General features: G+C 34.7%; 1 protein-coding gene across 1 annotated transcript in view; it reads right to left on the reverse strand.

Annotated features, from left to right (window-relative positions):
- The window catches only part of LOC150084737 (RNA polymerase II-associated protein 1), a 630,471-nt gene that overhangs the window by 256,112 nt on the left and 356,490 nt on the right, over nucleotides 1-17,869 (reverse strand). The window contains exon 19 of the mRNA XM_090376342.1: nucleotides 538-639. Within this exon, the coding sequence (XP_090232468.1) occupies nucleotides 538-639 (102 nt within the window). The remainder of the gene's footprint in view (nucleotides 1-537; nucleotides 640-17,869) is intronic.

The following is a 17,869-nucleotide window of genomic DNA, read 5'->3' on the forward strand; positions in this document are numbered from 1 at the left end:
TGGGTTTATGATTGTTTCTGAATGGACGACATGGCCCTTCCTCTCAGCCAATAGCCGTGTTTGTAAATGTGTTGGCAGCAATGGATGTGTTGTGAAGCTAAATTTAATTTGGCAGTGTCTTTCAGTAAGAAAAACACTGATAAATAAAATTTAGCTTTCATGTCACATATAAAAAAATATAGTTTAATATTACATCTAACAGAGAGTGTAATTTTTTTTTTTTGCATGTTCCATATATTTTATGCAACAGAGACTAGCGACAGCTGATAGCTGATTTATTAACTAGATATGATTTGCAGAATTGTTTTAAAAATTCTGGATTTAATGGCAGAGCCACAGTTTTACTGTTTATTTTGAAAAAGGTAGAGAAAACTATGATTGGTGAGCAGGAGAAATGATAAAAAAAAGGAACCACTCTCATAAATTCGAAGACTGGGTAACTATGTAAAGGAAAAGCTCTAATACTGTATGCCGAAATAAAAGCAAGGTTTGTTAGGTTAAAATTTTTCTTATTTATAAATTACTTAAATAACTTACATAAATTCTTGTGATGCAAGTCCATAGCCTAGAAATACCCTCCACGTTCTCAAACTTTCTAAATTTAACTTTAAGGAGTCCGACTTTGGTAATTTAGTGTCACTAAATAAATAAATATATATATAAAGTTATTATTTTAAAAAAATAAAATAATTTCAAATTTTTTATATACAGAAAAACAACAGTTTTTTTATATATTAAAAAACTTTTATATATTCTTTTATATATTAAAAAACAATGGTTTTTACATTTAATAGGAAATTAATATAAAATAATGAATACCATAAAAGTTTACAAGATCAGAACATCTTGGACAATATCTTTGACCTGTATTTATGAAACAACCAGTGTCAGCAGAATGTTTATTAACGTAGACACTTCATGATTTCCTTGTAAATATCATAAAAACCCTGATCAAAATGTATCTTTAGTAGAAAGGGAATCCAGAATCTTTTTTGAAGTTTTGTTGGTCACTTAAGTCTCAGACCAAAAGTCTGCATGGTGACTTGACTAAGGTATTTAAGAATTTGAAAGGTATTAATAAATTAAATAATTTAATGGGAATATCTTATTTCTTTTACAGATGGCACAAACTATAGAATATGCACTTAAATTAAGATAAGATAACTGGCTGTACATTAGACATAAGAAAATTCTCTTTTAGTCAAAAATATTAAATAATCTTGTAAAACTGAAGACCTAATACAAATTTAAGGAAACAGATAGGGGCGAACTGAAGGAGTACAGGATAGGAATAAGGGTAGAAAGGATGGAGCTAGGAGTAACTGGATAACAACTGAAAGGGAAGGATCTGTTACCCTGTTTTAGGAACTGGCAGAATGTAAAGAAATTTCCAATTAGAAGGAAAAACCGTGGAGTAAAAAAGCAAAAACTGTGACACAGAACAAGAGCACAGGTTTGAAAATAAGTGGAGCTATGCCACCGGAATCTGGTGCTTTCTTGGCATCAAGAGTTTTCAGAGTTCTTCTAATGTCCTTCTGTCGGAAGATCAAGGGGAGGGCATTCAGTGGAATGTATTGGATACAGTAGAGATGATTTGTCATGATCATTGGGTTATCTTGGGTTATTTTGGGTTATCTTTAGCTGAGGATATAATAGAACTAGTAAAGTGTAAGAGAGACAGCAGTATAGATGAACAGAAATTGCAGCCAACAGCTTTGGCAAGAGATCAGAATGCTTGGCTACTATTTGTACAAAAAACAGTGTTCTGCTCTAGGCCTGTCCAAAATCAAGTTTGGATTGGGTAATAACTGCTTTAAAATTTTTGTGAAGAAAAAAATTGCATTCGATCTGAAAACACCAGGCAACTTGAAACCAGATGCATTTCTGAAAGTTTTTTTGTATCTTAAAATGTATTTCTGTTTTTAAATTCCTTGGCTTTCCAACGCTTGAGTGCAGGCAAAAATGAAGCTGGAGATTTGGATAAAAGTCAACTGTGATATGCTATATTCATGTTTCAGCTGTTTTTAAATTTTTATACAGTTTAACATGGTTATAACGAGCATCAAGATACTGACAAAATTTCCTCGTTATAACCGTTACTCACTATATTAGTGATGAATTAAATATATCTTTTTTTTTCTAATTCTCAATCTTGATAAAAAGATAGATTTAAAAAACAAAAGAAATATTAGAGAGAAAAAAATACACAGTATTAGTATATACCTACATAATATTATTTGTATTAATATGCTTGTATTCGGTTTTTAAATCGACCCAACCAGCCGTTGTTACATACAAAATCGTCATGACAAAATTATTTAGCAAATTTTTCCACTTGAGCCTTCAAGATCGAACCATCTATTGAAAATCCACCACTTCTTTATGTAGTGGACCATTGAAGCAATGCTTCATCAGTGTTTGTAATCTTGCACTTTCTAATTTTTTTTTTTTTGGTGTTTTTACTGGTGTTATTCCAAAAATTTTGTAATGAAAAACCATCATGCGAAAAGCATTACGGAAGTGACGTCATCTTCAGCTTCCGCCAGAAGTGAATTATTGTAACTTGTATTGTTGGAATCATACTTGTATGATGGCAACAATAATTTATCTTCTACTGGAACAAATTTAATGAAATTTTGTACGGAGCTTTCATCTTAGCTCTACACTAGAGGAAAAACTTTCAAAAACTTTTAAAAAACTTTTTTTTTTGGTGTTTTTACTGGTGTTATTCCAAAAATTTTGTAATGAAAAACCATCATGCGAAAAGCATTACGGAAGTGACGTCATCTTCAGCTTCCGCCAGAAGTGAATTATTGTAACTTGTATTGTTGGAATCATACTTGTATGATGGCAACAATAATTTATCTTCTACTGGAACAAATTTAATGAAATTTTGTACGGAGCTTTCATCTTAGCTCTACACTAGAGGAAAAACTTTCAAACCACTAAAAATTGCAGTAGTTTTTCCAGGATAGTGGAAAATATGAACATGTGATCAAGGAAATTTTCTCATGTGATAAACGGGATAATGGGGACATACAGCATATCGTTGGAAAGCTAAGGAATTTAAAAACAGAGATACGTTTGAAGATACAAAAAAACTTTCAGAAACGAATCTGGTTTCAAGTTGCCTGGTGTTTTCAGATCGATGCAATTTTTTTCTTTACAATTAAACTCTGAGGCTGGAAAAATGTTCTGCAAATTTATGAAAACATTCTTCAACTTGAACGTGTCATCAGATCTTTTGATAAATACTACACATAATGGAACAACTATAGATGGTGTATTTAGTCTCGAACTAAAATCTCTTCATTGTAAAAATTATATATCCTACTTTAGTCATCACAGACCAATACTTTCAGTAACCAATATGTAATTATTATTAATAAAATAGAAACATTGTTATATTATTATCTATGAATTTTATTAATATCTGAAAATTAAAATGTTTTTAATGCCTGCCGATGACTCTTAAATGTAAAACATGTTAAATATGCTAGCTGCAGGACACATTATGTACCTGGTACAGAATTTTTTTTGATTATGTTCTTTTCCAGTGCCAATATGTAAACATGTTTATTCTTCCACAATGTCATTACTGTTGAAGAGGACAAAGAAACTTTTTACACACTTCAACATTTTTTGCCCCATGTTCTAATCCACGAATAATTTCGCCTTTTTCATGAATCGAGAGAGACTTTCTTTTGTTAGTAGACATATTTCCGAAGGAAGAGTTTGTTTCTAATTGAATTTATTTAAAATGACAGTAAACCGATCTGCATACAAAGTTCTTAGAAGTCCCAAAATGAATACAAAGTTCTCAGACATCCTGTTGACAAAATTCTTAGAAGTCCCAAAATAAATTTATTGTTCAGTGAATACAAGACAGTGTCTTGTATTCACTAATAAATTATAAGGCTGAACTAGACAAACATTTAAAGTGACCAGATAGGTGAAATGGGAAGGCTTTTTTTTTTTTTTTTGGCTCATGCTATATAAGCTTACTTTCTTGCGTCATATGCCTCAACTAATGCTAATGCTAATACATATACTGCTTTTTACCATCATATGACTTGTGAAGAGGTATACCTTTGAGAAAAGATTGCCTCACCACAAGTCATATTTATTTTTAAACTGGTATAAATATTGTTTGGTGCATAATAGCCTTAGATTCTAATACACCAATAAAATCATAATCCAATCCAAACACATACACTACTTGGGACTCCCTCCAAAATTATACAGCTGATCCAGCTGTCTCCTTGAGAGTTACCAAAAGGTCCAGTCTGGTAGACTATCTATTGGTCAGTCTGTGAAAACCATTTTAGAGCTGTACCTTTGAATAAGGAATATTGGAGCTTACCATGATATCTATCATAAAAGACATCACTTACACTGTGTAATAGAAAAGATAGTGGGTTGCCTGAGCTTTGCTCTGGAGACTAAACATGGGTTTTGCCACTTCAAGCCTCAAATAAGCAAAGTGGGGTACTGCACCGGATGATGAGGGTCATCTACCACCTAGTATTGCCTGGCAACATCAAACACAGGACTGCTTACCAGGCAGTAAATTATTGAATTTTCAATACTATTATAAATTCTCCATTTAAACATGGCACATACATAACATAAATACTGAGATGTTATTAGATAGTTCTGAACCTATTCGAGAGAATTTATTTTGAATTTTTAATGGAGGAAAGAAACCAAGGAAAACCAAAGTGAAGACAGTTAAAAGAGTTAAGGGGAGGGGAGAGGATCATCTAAATGACACCAGATGAACATCAACAGGAAAAATATCAAATGACACTATATTAAAATCAATACTGTTATTAGGTCTCAAGTGGAATGAATAAATATGATTACTATATTAACATAACAATCTTGGGCTCATCTCAAATAAAAATTAAACCCAATATATCTTGTATACCCATCAGAATCTCACAATAATTTTGGTTCTACAAAATTGTCTCTCCAAAGAGGTAAATATTTTATAATTTGGTACTCAGTGAGTTGGAAATTTTTCAATATGAACAGCAGCTATGGAATTTTTGACTCTTACTATATATTAAAATCATATCAATTAACTTGGCAAAAATAAACAGGTCTGTAGTGTTTCCCATAATATCAGTTTAACAAATGCTGTACTGTGAACAATGAGGAAGTTTTCAGCAGATAGCATGTCTGAAACTGGGTATGTACTTCAGTATCAACAGACATGTTGATACTGAAGTACATACTCCGTTACATTGATTATTGAGGTGATTTGTATAATTCATGTAGCAGAACAGCACATTACTGTTCATGATGTTGGTATGTATATTTTGTTCTGTTTAAGGCCTGTCTTACGCTGTAATGCACAGTCAAATTTTTATGATATAAATTAGAACACAAAAATGCTTTGCCATTTTACATAGTTTTGTAATTACGATTAATGTTTAATATCTCAGAAACAAAGACATTTGAGACAAGTTATTTAGAGGAATTTTTTTTATATATATATTTTTATTTTTTATATAGTCTATGTAGCTTGAAAATATGCTCCTATATTTGTTCTGTTCAATTTTGAAATACCTGCATGTATGTACTGTATATATACACAAGGTTGTACAATATACCGGCCAAACTGGAGGAGTGTGTTCTACAGACGATTTTGAGCAAAAAATGTTCTATACACAGCGTGGGTTAATTCAATACCATTATTGAGTTAAAACTGCTATTATAAGTACAGCAAGATGGCACTGCTGTAATTGTATGATTCTTGGTCTGTGTGTACACCTTGGCTAGTGTATCGTTGTGTTGCAGAGATTCAAAATGCTGCAAACATTGAAGAATGAGGAAGTGGAACAGAATACCAATAGTAATATCTGAAATTAGAGTTCCATGTTGCAATGTGTTTTGAAATGTACATGGAACTTTGAGAGAGACAAATGGTTGCCTCCCAAGAGTAAGTGTAGGATATGAGCAATAACAACTTAGAGAAAATGATGTTCAGGTTGCAGTGAAGTAAAGCCCACATACAAGTGTATCCTCTGTAACAGTATAGTGGTTTCACCACTTGTTTGGAGAAGTCTGGCTTCATGTCCCATCACAGATTGGAAGTATTTCTAAAAGGCTGTAATTAGCCTTTAGAAATAGCTCCAGTTAATCAGGGCCACTCTGATTGAGGGAGTGAGGTGGTTTCCTCCCATATGTTATTCTTGATTTTTCGGGGCATAGCATGCAAATTGGCCTGGGAACATGTTCTGGAACAGACATATACATAATAGTTCGATATAGTCTAAGTTGCTGATGTGGTGATGGTTATATACATAATAGTTCAATATAGTCTAAGTTGCTGATGTAGATTTGTTGATATCACCAACAACAAACAACTGCATGCAGCATTTCCATGACTGGTAAGCCCTCAATGGTAGTCTAGGTACAATAGGTTCAGGGGGTAATTGTGCAGCCAAATATGAAGTTCGGTGAGCAGTGCAGATGGGCTGCCAGGGCAGGTCATGGAGTCTTGTCAATGATATATAGGAATTTTGCTAGCAGGGACAAGGAGGTGATAATCCCATTATACAAGGCAATGGTCAGGCCACACCTAGAGTACTGTGTACAGGTCTGGAGGCCTCATTTTAGGAAGGATGTAGAGTTGCTAGTAGTACAAAGAAGGGCAACAAGATTGGTGAGGGGAACAAAGGGGTGCTCTTATCAAGAAAGGCTTAAGTTCTGTAAATTGCTGCACCTGGAGAGTAGGCACCTGCGAGGTGATCTGATTGAGGTATATAAGGCCTTGAATGGGTTGAGCAAGCTGAATGCTGATGGGATTCTTCTGAGGGGACACAGTTTCAAATTGAGGAAAGATAGCTGTAGAATAGATGTGCGGAAATTTGCCTTTAGCCAGCAGGTACTTGATTGGTAGAACAGGTTTCCATCTTTTGTTATAAATTGATTTATAACAAAAGATGGAAGTTTAAATAAATTTAAGGCTGAGCTGGACAGGCATTTGGAATGAAAGGAGGGATGAAATGGGAAGGTTTTTTTTTTTTTTTTTTGGCTGATGCTGCATAAGCTTGCTTTCTCGCATCGTATGCCTCTACTAATGCATCACTGTGTCTGTATATACACACAGAAATGTATTGTACCTAGTGACTAATGTATTATACTGGTCAAACTGGAGGAGTGTCACTATGTATTGACTATGTATCAGCATGATACACCATCATCTGTGACTCATTTGTAGAGGTCTGGGTTAGATTCCTATCAGTGAAAGGAGAATTTATTACCCTCTTTCTTTCAAGGCTGTAATTAGCTAATCTTAGGCAGAGGGTGCAGAGTTTTCTCCGAAAGTTATTCTAGGTTTTTTTCAGCCTGCAAAACATGAAAATCAGACCAAAAACACACATTTCTATAGACACAATACACTTATGGTTACAAGTGCATACTTGGGGACCAGTAATACCAGATTTTATTTATTTTTTTTATGATGAGTGGTAAAGTACAAATACAGATTTGGAGGATTTTGCATGAAAACAGTTTTATTCATATCATCTCCAAAGAGTATTATAATTTTGTGAATGGTTGCAAGCACAACTACATATTCTACTGGATAATGTGTTAACAGATGGGAGTCAATTAATCCAGGATGGTATTAAGAACATAAGGAATTCTCATTTTTAGGGGCAAGAAAATCCATGAAGTAGTAGTACAGTACATAATTTTTTTAACACTAATTTTCAGTAAATGTGTGAAGTATTAGGCAACTACTGGGCACACATTTTACTGAGAGATGTTTAACAGATGTATATGACAGGATTTTCTGGAAAAATTAACTACTACTGCTGTATGCAGAGCATGTGCCTCTTGCAGCATGACATTGTATCTTGACATTTCAGCATAGAGGTTATAGAGGTTGAACAAATACCACAAAGGAACTTGAATAGGCAGAGACAGACCAATGATATGGCCAGCTCACCCACCTGACTTTATCCTGTTAGAATTCTTCTTCTGGTATTGCATCAAATGTAAACTGCACTACAGTGCTAAGCTGGTACACATGTAATCACAAGTGGCTGATTCTGAAAATTGGAATTTAATTAAAACTTTTTATGTATTTGTAGTTGTTTAAGTTTCTAATAATAAAGATGTATTAAAAATTCATTCTGTATTCATCGCTATGTTACTCTAGTACTTAACTTGATAACAGTGTCAAATGATCTATGATTTCTGGAATTTTTTTTTTTTTTGATTCAAATCACCTCTAAAATACACTCCTGAAGTTTGGCCTTAACAGCAGATCATAGGACATCCCAAATATAGTGTAGTCAAAGCATATATGTTCGATATGTATTGATATAAACCAGTATAAAAACCTTCTTCCATTTCTGTTAACTATGTATAAGACTCAGGTTTTATGAGACGAAGGCCAAATATATATATAAGATATATAAAAATTAGGGTAGGAATCATAACCTAGTCTGATAAATACTGCATATGCCTGATGTATCAAAATAATGTTAACAAATTAATTCAATTAATTCAGTTCTTCAATTGGTATTAAAAACTCTGAGAAATAACATCAGACACTAAGAAGCCTGCTAAAATCAAAGCTAAATTGCAGGAACAGGGTCAGGGTCATAAACACCTATGCAGTCCCAGTACTAATATACTCCTTTGGAATCATAGATTGGACCTATACTGAGATAGAGGAGATATGAGATCAACCAGGATAAAGATGACCAAGAGCTGTAATACCACCCAAAGTTGGCCATCAAGACTGACCATAGCCTGGAAAGAAGGATGGAGAGGACTGGCAGACCTCAAATAACAGAAGAAGAAGGTGATTAAGAACCTGAGGGATTACATCCTAGTAAACACAGCATCAATCTACCAAGCCATAAAGAAGATGAACAAATGGCACACACTGCTCAACATTAACAAGGATTCATGCTTGCAATCTATGAAGGGTAGTGTCTATTAATAACCATTCTATGTTTTCTCTCACTCAACCATCCCTTTATCCATAGCAGGAACATGCCACACTGTTCCAATTTGAAGAGCAAGTTTTTGATGTGCAACAGTAAAGTTTTCTTGAAATTCTAGTATATGATATGAAAATTATTTTTTTGCATCCTTTTACTATGTTATTCCATCATGTTATCTAATCAGATTGGTAAGACAACATTGCCCCTTTACAAATTCATGCTGTGTATGTAGTATAGCTGCTGTCCTGTTTAGATGGTATCGAATTACTTCTTTAACTAGCACTCTATTATTTTCCTTCGAAGAGAAGTTAAGCTAACAGGTTTGTAATTACTCACTTCACTCTTTTATCTCCCCTTTGTGAATTGGGGATATATTTACACATCTCCAGTCCCCATGAACACCTCCCCCCTATCCAAGGATGCTCTCATATTATGGCTAAGGGTTTGCTGTCTCTCTTAACATAACAGGATAGACTGTATCCACCCCAGGTGCCCTATTTATGTTTGACTACAACAATTTCTCCTCTTCTTTTCCCTCAGTATTCACAATATCATTTATCTCCTTGTTAGAGCTTGATAAACTTTTGGTATCTCCTTCCCTAAACAATTCCTCGTGTATGAATATAGATGCAAAATACCATTCTTTTTGATGCTTTTCTTTTGCATTCTTTACCAGATACTTCTAGTAATCTCCCTTAGCTTGTCTAACATCCTTTGTGATTTAATTGCAGACTGGTGTATATATCTACCATAGGCTGCTATATCACCTGATTACATTCATCCCACGCATTTTTCTTCTCTGCCACAAGTTTCATTAGTTCATCTGAAATCCTTTAAGGTCTAAGCCTCAAACAGCATTTCTTAGTTCGTATGAAAAGCCTAGTAGCATCTACAATTAATTCCCTGGATGCTTCCCATTTAGAATTTGCTGTTGATAACATCATCAGTTTGTGCCATTTTAGAGAATTTAAAGACTGTCTGAGACCACTGTAGTTTCCTTTAAGAAAGCAAAAGTCCTTCCCTTTACCCTTGAGAGTAGTTACAGCTTTACATCCCACAGTATACTGTTATCACTGCCACCCACTGGGTCTTTAATCTGCAGATTCTTAATGCATGAAGAATTCCTGCTGATAATAAGACCAAGAGTACTGCTTCCTCTTGTTGGCAATCTATCATGCTGCTGTAGAAAGTAGTCATCTAATAAATCCACAAAAGTCTTGCTAGTGTGCAAGTGACCAGTCCACAAGTTCCAGTCAATATGTGGAAAGTTACAATCAGAGGCGTAGCTAGGTTTTCGGCGCCCTTGGAAAATTCGTGGCTATGCGCCTTTTTTCGATAATTGGTAAAATCATAATAAATAATAAGTACAGTCGGACCTCTGTTTAACAACATAGGTCCGACTATATTTATCTTCTTTATAGCGAATTGTTTTATTTAGAGATAAATGTTTTCTTTTTACCGAGTTTTTTTAGAATTCACTAAGTAGAATTTTATTCTTTACTGAATTTTTTTAGAATTTTTTTATTTCTTCATTTTATGGAAACGAAAATTTTCTTCATTCGTAGAACAAAGAAAATTTCCATATAACGACTGCACTATGAGACTTAACTGGGTACACATTGTTCGCACCCATGGCCTTCAAGCAAGCAATAGTGCTGTTGTTACGCCTGAATTAAAAGATAAAGAGGTTACCATCGGCAACTCAGTGGAATCCATAAAACCTATCCGACTACCTGTCCCACATACCAAGAAGTTGAGCTGGTCAACTACTTTCTATGTATCCATAGCCAGTGGGCAGACCAAGGCTCTGGTCACCCTTCTACTGTAAGCACCCTGTTAGATTTAGAAGAGAGTGGTTTTCCTTTATCCTGACAAGCGGTCATCTGTTGTTTCGTGGAAGTGAAACGGCACCGTTTCAAAGCTATTGGCCCATCATCGAGCACAATATGAGATACAGAGGAAATGATGCCTCCCACACTACTATCCTAGTTTTTTCTTAAGAGTTATCTATGGTGTATCTACACTAATATTATATAGATATAAAACTCTTACTCTTAACATATGACTTGTTGCATTTAGTAATTTTAAATTATTTCACTTCGTACTTTTGTTGCTAACAAATTAATCAATTTATTCTGAGTTTCTGGAGATAAATAATTAGTAGTGTTTAATATGCGATTCCAGAGCATTTTTCATACTGTCAAATTGGCTGACAAATTTTATCAAATTTAAAAATACGCCAAAATTTTTTTCTCTTCGGTGTAGATATTACTAGCATGTCCACGAAATGCCAAATTATTTTCAGCACAGAACAATATACACTTCAATATTATTTTCAATATATGACGCCATTTCGAAATTTCGCTTCTTAGTGCTGCTTGTGCAGTGTCATGAATTAGTCCGAAGACCCTTTTCTAATAATATCCATTTTGTGAAATTGTTTGTGTTGTAATGAATTCTCATGAAAAAGAACATTTGGGTTTAGATGTTTCCAATCCTTAAATCCATTTGAGCTGCAAAATGGAACATTATTTGTGCCAGATACAAATAAGAGGCATGGAAAACAATATATTGCATCTTTGTTTTTGTAATAAAATAACCATTTCCTCTCTTTTTTTTTTTTTCAATACCTTCATTTTTGTATTTTCCACGAATTATTGAAACATCAGTCATTAGTGACAGGATATGTATTTAAGACTATATGTTCGGGACTGTGTTGGACCATAAGAGATCTCGTTTTGTGGGTATTAAAGTTCCATGTGGTCGGATCATTAAAATTCAGACTTACATGTTCCATGTTATAAGTCTGAATTTATTATTGCTGTCATCGTTTTCTTCTGCCAAGTGTTGTTGATTATTGTCCACACTTTCTAATTCTTTTAAAAGAACTTCAACTGTTTGAGATTTTTCTTGGACTTCCATTTCAGTGGCATCATAATTTATTTCTTCTTCATTCCAATCATGTTCGTTTTCTTTGCCACTTTCAGGTTTGGAGTGGCTTATTGTAATCCAGTTTTGTAAACTAGCGGAATGTTTTTTCTAATTTCCTCGTTATGCAGTCTTTCCACTTTCTTTTTTTCTTTGGTGGCATGTCTAAAATTAATTTGGCCTTTTTTATTGTTTTATTAAAATTATAAATCACAATATTCACGATTACCTGTTTATATAGCAATCACAAAAACACTATAACTTAAACTTATTCAGTTTGTACACAATGCATGAATTGTGAACACTATACATTCGAGCATGCGCTGATGAAGCGATCGCCTGGTTGGTCCCTTAAAAGCACATTCTGGACAGCAAATAGATCTATGATGCTATGTAGTGTGTACTCAGATGTAAGGATGCATGCAGACTTGAATTGCCATGTGAAAATTAATTTTCACCCTCACTGTGCTGTCACCTTGATTCGACATTGAGGGGCGTCATTTCGTCAGCTAGCCTCGGGTCTCGAAATAGCTTGGCACTTTACTGACGTGGCCTGTCAGTGGCGCCCTTGGCACCTGCCCCAATGCCAAGGCACTCCTATGCCACTGGTTACAATCCTCATTAAAGTCAGTCTAATAAAATGGCCCTCTCTGTTTCTTTGTTATATCCATCATAGTCATTAGGCCTAAAAAAAAACATACTCCTGCTTTTATTTTTGTTTTCCTAGTGCTTATGTCCCATCAAACTGATTCAACATTGAACTGATAAACTAAATGCACTGCCTTAGATTTTTATGATTTCTTAACTAAGATAATAACTACTCTCCTGTCCTGTCTGTCCTTTCTATATACACTGTACTTTCCTTATTCAAATTCTGCATATCTTATGTCTGAGTGACACTACATCTCTGATATCCCTATATTGGCTCCATTTGATTACTTAATCAGTACTTCAAATTCATCAAATTTATTTACTATGCTCCTGTCATTAGTGTACATGCAAGTATACATGCACCTGTTCTTACTCTTACCTTAATACAGCACATGTATTTGCTTGTGCCATGAGGACACCCAGCAGGCCTGGAAATCCCCAAAATCTTGCTTTCCAGTCTGCTACATGTTGCAACAGAAAGTGCAAGAATCACTTACACCTCTGCCTGCAGCTTAATTAATCTATTACTCTGTGTATTTCCCTGAAGTTAGCAGTTTTTCGATCTATTTAACACTGTTTTGATAGCATCAGCAAAAGTTTTTGCACCCTTCTATTTAACTGTATCCCATATCCCACCCATGTAAAGACAGTCTCTTCCATTAACAGCATAGCTCATGCCAAGAAAAATTCTATCCCATTAACCTTGCACAATCTCTCCAGGGCCAAAGTAACAAGGTTCTCATATACACTCTCATCTAGCATTTCTTTTTTGTCCGTGATATTCAGGAATTTTGCTAGCAGCGATAAGGCAATGGTTAGACTGCATCTTGTTTACTACATACAGGTCTGGAGGCATCATTTTAGGAAGCACGAGGATCGATTGAAAGGTGTGTAGAGAAGGGCAATGAGATTGGTGAGGAGAATAAACGAGTGCTCTTATCAAGAAAAGCTTCAGTTCTGCAAATTAAAAAAAAAAAAAAAAAAGTTAACTGCAGCCATTATCAACCCACTACAGGATGGAAGCCTCTTCAACAATTCATGCAAAGGGAAATGGACCATAATCTGCCATGCTGGTCCAGTGCGGGTTGGCAGATCGACCGTATTTAGCAGTCAGGGGCTTGAACCCCGGTCTACTCAAAGAGTGTGTGCTACTGCACTCCCGCTCCTGACCACTGCGCTACGGAGGCCTGTCTGCAAATTACATCACATAAATTTGTTGCACGATATTTCATTGTATGTGACAAATCATTGCATGACATTTTGTATTGTATGTAACAATTTTGTGCAAAACAATTTGTGACTATTATGACAATCCAGTGTATCACACATCAGAAATTAAATATTTTGGCAACTTAGTAAGGAGGGTTGCGAAAATTGAGAAAAAAGAAAATAATATATTTTTTATCCATTTAATTTGTATAAAAGGATTCACACTGATTCTTCTCATACACTGCTCTTAAAAGCCTCCCTCCCATGTGGAGGATGTGCTCCTTCCCAGGGGTGATCCTCTCTTCACTTAACTTGCGTTTTGCAGGTGGAAGTCTTCCTATTACCACCTTCTTTATCTTCATTTTTTTCTCCAACACACAAACAAGTTACTCCATATTCTTCTTCAATAAAACTTCCAGAGTTTTTTTTAGAGGCCCTCCTCACAGTAGTGGAGGGATAACAGAATGGCCGAAGGGGGACCCTGGTGAGATCCCCTGTTACCCATCCATTACCACAAGGAGGTAGATAAAGGTAGATGAAGTCTCTGGCTGTAGCGATCCTTGGATGTCATCTGGGCATACCAGGAGGGACCTCTAAAAAAAAAAAAAAAACTCTGCAAGTTTTTATTGGAAAGAAGTGTGGGGTGATAGTTTGAGAAAAAAACTAATTCAAAATACTCTGATTACTGCTTACCTGGATAATATAGTATTACAATCTCTGCTTGTCTAATTGTCAATGCCATGATTATGGTGTGCATAAGCAAGCTGGATGATATTTATATTTTGCTTAACATTTCTTGATTTGCATGGAAACTAAGTGAAAATGGCTGATGGGTAAAAAGACTGAAACTTTCATAAATAAACACAAGGTCCCTATAATTTATACATGACATTTCAGAAGCGTATCACCGGCTGTTGTCAAATTATTCATCTCTGAAGTGACTAAGTCTCTTGGTCATCCTGTATATGATTTCAACAAAATATACATTCTTTCAAAGTATGCAAAAAGCTGATTAAATTGGTACAAATTATTTTACAAAAAACGCTTTCATCAAATAACAAACAAAAGAACAAGCTTTTCCTTAGCATATTTTTGGTTTATGTATAAGAATTTCACTGCATTGTTTTAAAGAGAAGCAATGTTTTACATAATGGTTAGGAGACGTAACGCTGACATAACAGGGCTTACAGAAACATGGTACCACCTAGAAATAGGGGATGATGAGTTTTGGTACAGTATGTATAACGTATTTAGGAAGGTTAGGGAAGATAGACGGGGTAGTAGGTGTCATGCTTCTTATTAAAAGCAGCCTGAGCACGACGAAATCTTTCTCGGAGTCAGGCGTTCGCATGCTAGTATAGAGTCTGTGTGGTGTGAAATAGTTGGAAGCCAAGGTATAATGAGAGTGGGAGTAATGTACAGGCCAGGTGAAGATTACGATGAGAACTTCTATATGCAAATGGAATGGGCAAGTAAGTGCAAATGTCTTATTATGGGAGATTTTAATTTGACTCTAATTGATTGGCGCAAATTGGAAGGAAACTCGACATGGGGGACAAAATTTTTAAATCAACTAGATCAGTGCTTCTCAAACTTTTTTGGATCACCACCTCCCTAAAAAAAAAAGCCATCACCAGGGCTTTTTTTTAGCCTACCAATATAAAGTGAAGCTAAATAACTGAAATGAATATTTGTCTGTTTGCCTCCAAAAACGTATATACAGCCCTGCATGTATGTGTGTGAATTATAAAGAAAACTATTTACTGCACTTTATTCCTTCTTCGTAAAAAATTACAACTACATAAATAAAGTCAGTTATGGTCACATAAATTAGATGTGACCATAAAATCATAAAAATTAAAGTTAATTACATAAATAAGTTATGATATTAATGGAAATAGTTAATTATATTTTTATATTTAATGCGATGAATAAGCTTGGTGGAGATTTATTAGTTTATCAATATTAGGTTTAATATCTGTAAGTAGAAGTCGTAAATCGCCACGTTTAACAACATCCAGACAATTTCTTTTTTTTTGTCAGCAATTGAGATACAGCACTGAAACCGGTTTCGACTAGATACGATGTTGGAAAAGGAGTCTAGGAAAATTTACCGCCAGGAGGTACTTATATATTTATAATCTCTTACAATCAGAACATTTTCTTATTTTGAGTTTATTTTTCATGTTTTTGAGTTTGTGAATGCATCGCGTCGGTGGAATTTTTGAAATCAGAAAAAGGAAACCCGAAATTGTGCTTTAGTGGACATTTGTTTTATAAAGACAGGCAAAATGAAACAAAAATTCATTGGAAGTGTCAAAATTATCGAAAAACCAAATGTGCCGCTCGAGTTATTACGGTAGATAACACCATTGTTAAAACATGGAAGGAGCACAATCATTGTGGAGACGCAGCAGGAGTTGAGACAGCACACTTCTTGATACCATTCGAACTTACGCAGAAACAACAAATAATACGCCTCATAGTATTATTTCAAATGTTTCGAGAATCTGCAGCCAGGCAGGAGCCTCTAAGCTTCCAAGTGTAGATACAATGAAACGAACAATCCGAAATATAAGAAATCGAAATTTTGATGGCCCAGTTCTTCCAACGCATCGTAGAGACAATTTTTACAGAAGAATATAAAACATTGTGCAATGGAGAATTGTTTCTACAATTTGATTCTGGACCCAAGGACAATCGTATGTTAATTTTCAGTACGAAAAGAAATCTGCAGTTGTTAGCGCAAAGTGAACACTGGTATGCCGATGGGACTTTCAAAACTGTTCCCTTATTTTTTTATCAGCTCTATACGATACATGGATTCAAGGACAAAATATCGCTTCCATTAGTTTATGTATTATTGCCTAATAAGTCTGAGGAAAGGTATGTATCTCTACTACAGCAGCTGAAAGTATTGGAACCGGCTATGATGGCCAGAAGAGTTTTTCCTGACGCTTCGCAACAGGGTTGTTTTTTTCCACTTTTCACAATGTATTTTTCGTTCCATTCAGAATAATGGATTGAAACAACTTTATGAAATTGATGCTAATTTTGCTTTAAATATGCGAATTTTGGAAGCAATTGCATTTGTGCCCACTCCAATTGTGACGGTCATTTTTGAACATTTGTGTGAAAATGGTTTTTCCTCCAGAATTGCGAGGTGTTGGTTATTTTGAGGATACATGGATTGGACGCCCAACCAGACAACCGTTGACCACCAAAGTATTCCCATGAAATGTGGAACGTATGCCAGCTTGTTCTTGAAGGATTACCAAGAACGAATAATTCTGTTGAAGGGTGGCACAGAGGATTTGAGGAAAAAGTCGCTGCTTATCATCCCAACATTTGGAAATTTATCAATTGCATTAACGAAATGCGCATTGAACAATATTTAAGTGGAAGTGATCCGGGCAATAAAAAAAAGAAGTATCGCGATTGTGATGAATGAATTAAAAGGCTTGTTAGTGCATAATATTTCTTATCAATAATTTACATACTGTGTTGTAAGTATTACAGTTTCTTAGTAATTAATTATCCCAACGTGACTGATTCTGAAGATTGCATAAACATTCATTTTGAATTTTTGCAGTGTACTATGACATACCTAATGTTATAATTAGTTTATTTTATTAACCAATTGTTATATTGTTCAAATAATGGATTTTTTACTATTTTTGTGATACATGTAACTATTAAAATACATAATCTACCGATTAAATTACATATTTCCATACATGTGTTTTTTTTATTTCCGTTCTATTCCCTCATAGTTTATAGAATTCCAAAAAATATGCTAATCATAGCTTAAGGCAGAAACTTAAATAAAAAATAACTTTTTATGATTTGACCAAACACATCTCATTGCTTCTAGACGGTAAAATGTGATAAACTGATGCGGCGGTAAATTTCTGGCAGTAAATTGTTTATGCGATAAACTGACACGGCGGTAAATTGCTGACGGTAAATTTTCCGGACTCCACTGGAAAAGAAATAAGTAATTTTTTTACAATTCCCCACAATGCAGGATAATGGTCAGGGATTTTCTTTTGTAACCAAAATTCCTGATATGAATTTTGAAATTTTGGCTTCATTTCAATTTCATTTTG

Source organism: Mastigoproctus giganteus, chromosome 6, assembly GCF_048544385.1.
Source record: "Mastigoproctus giganteus isolate SK-2022 chromosome 6, ASM4854438v1, whole genome shotgun sequence".
NCBI classification, from domain to species: Eukaryota; Metazoa; Arthropoda; class Arachnida; order Uropygi; family Thelyphonidae; genus Mastigoproctus; species Mastigoproctus giganteus.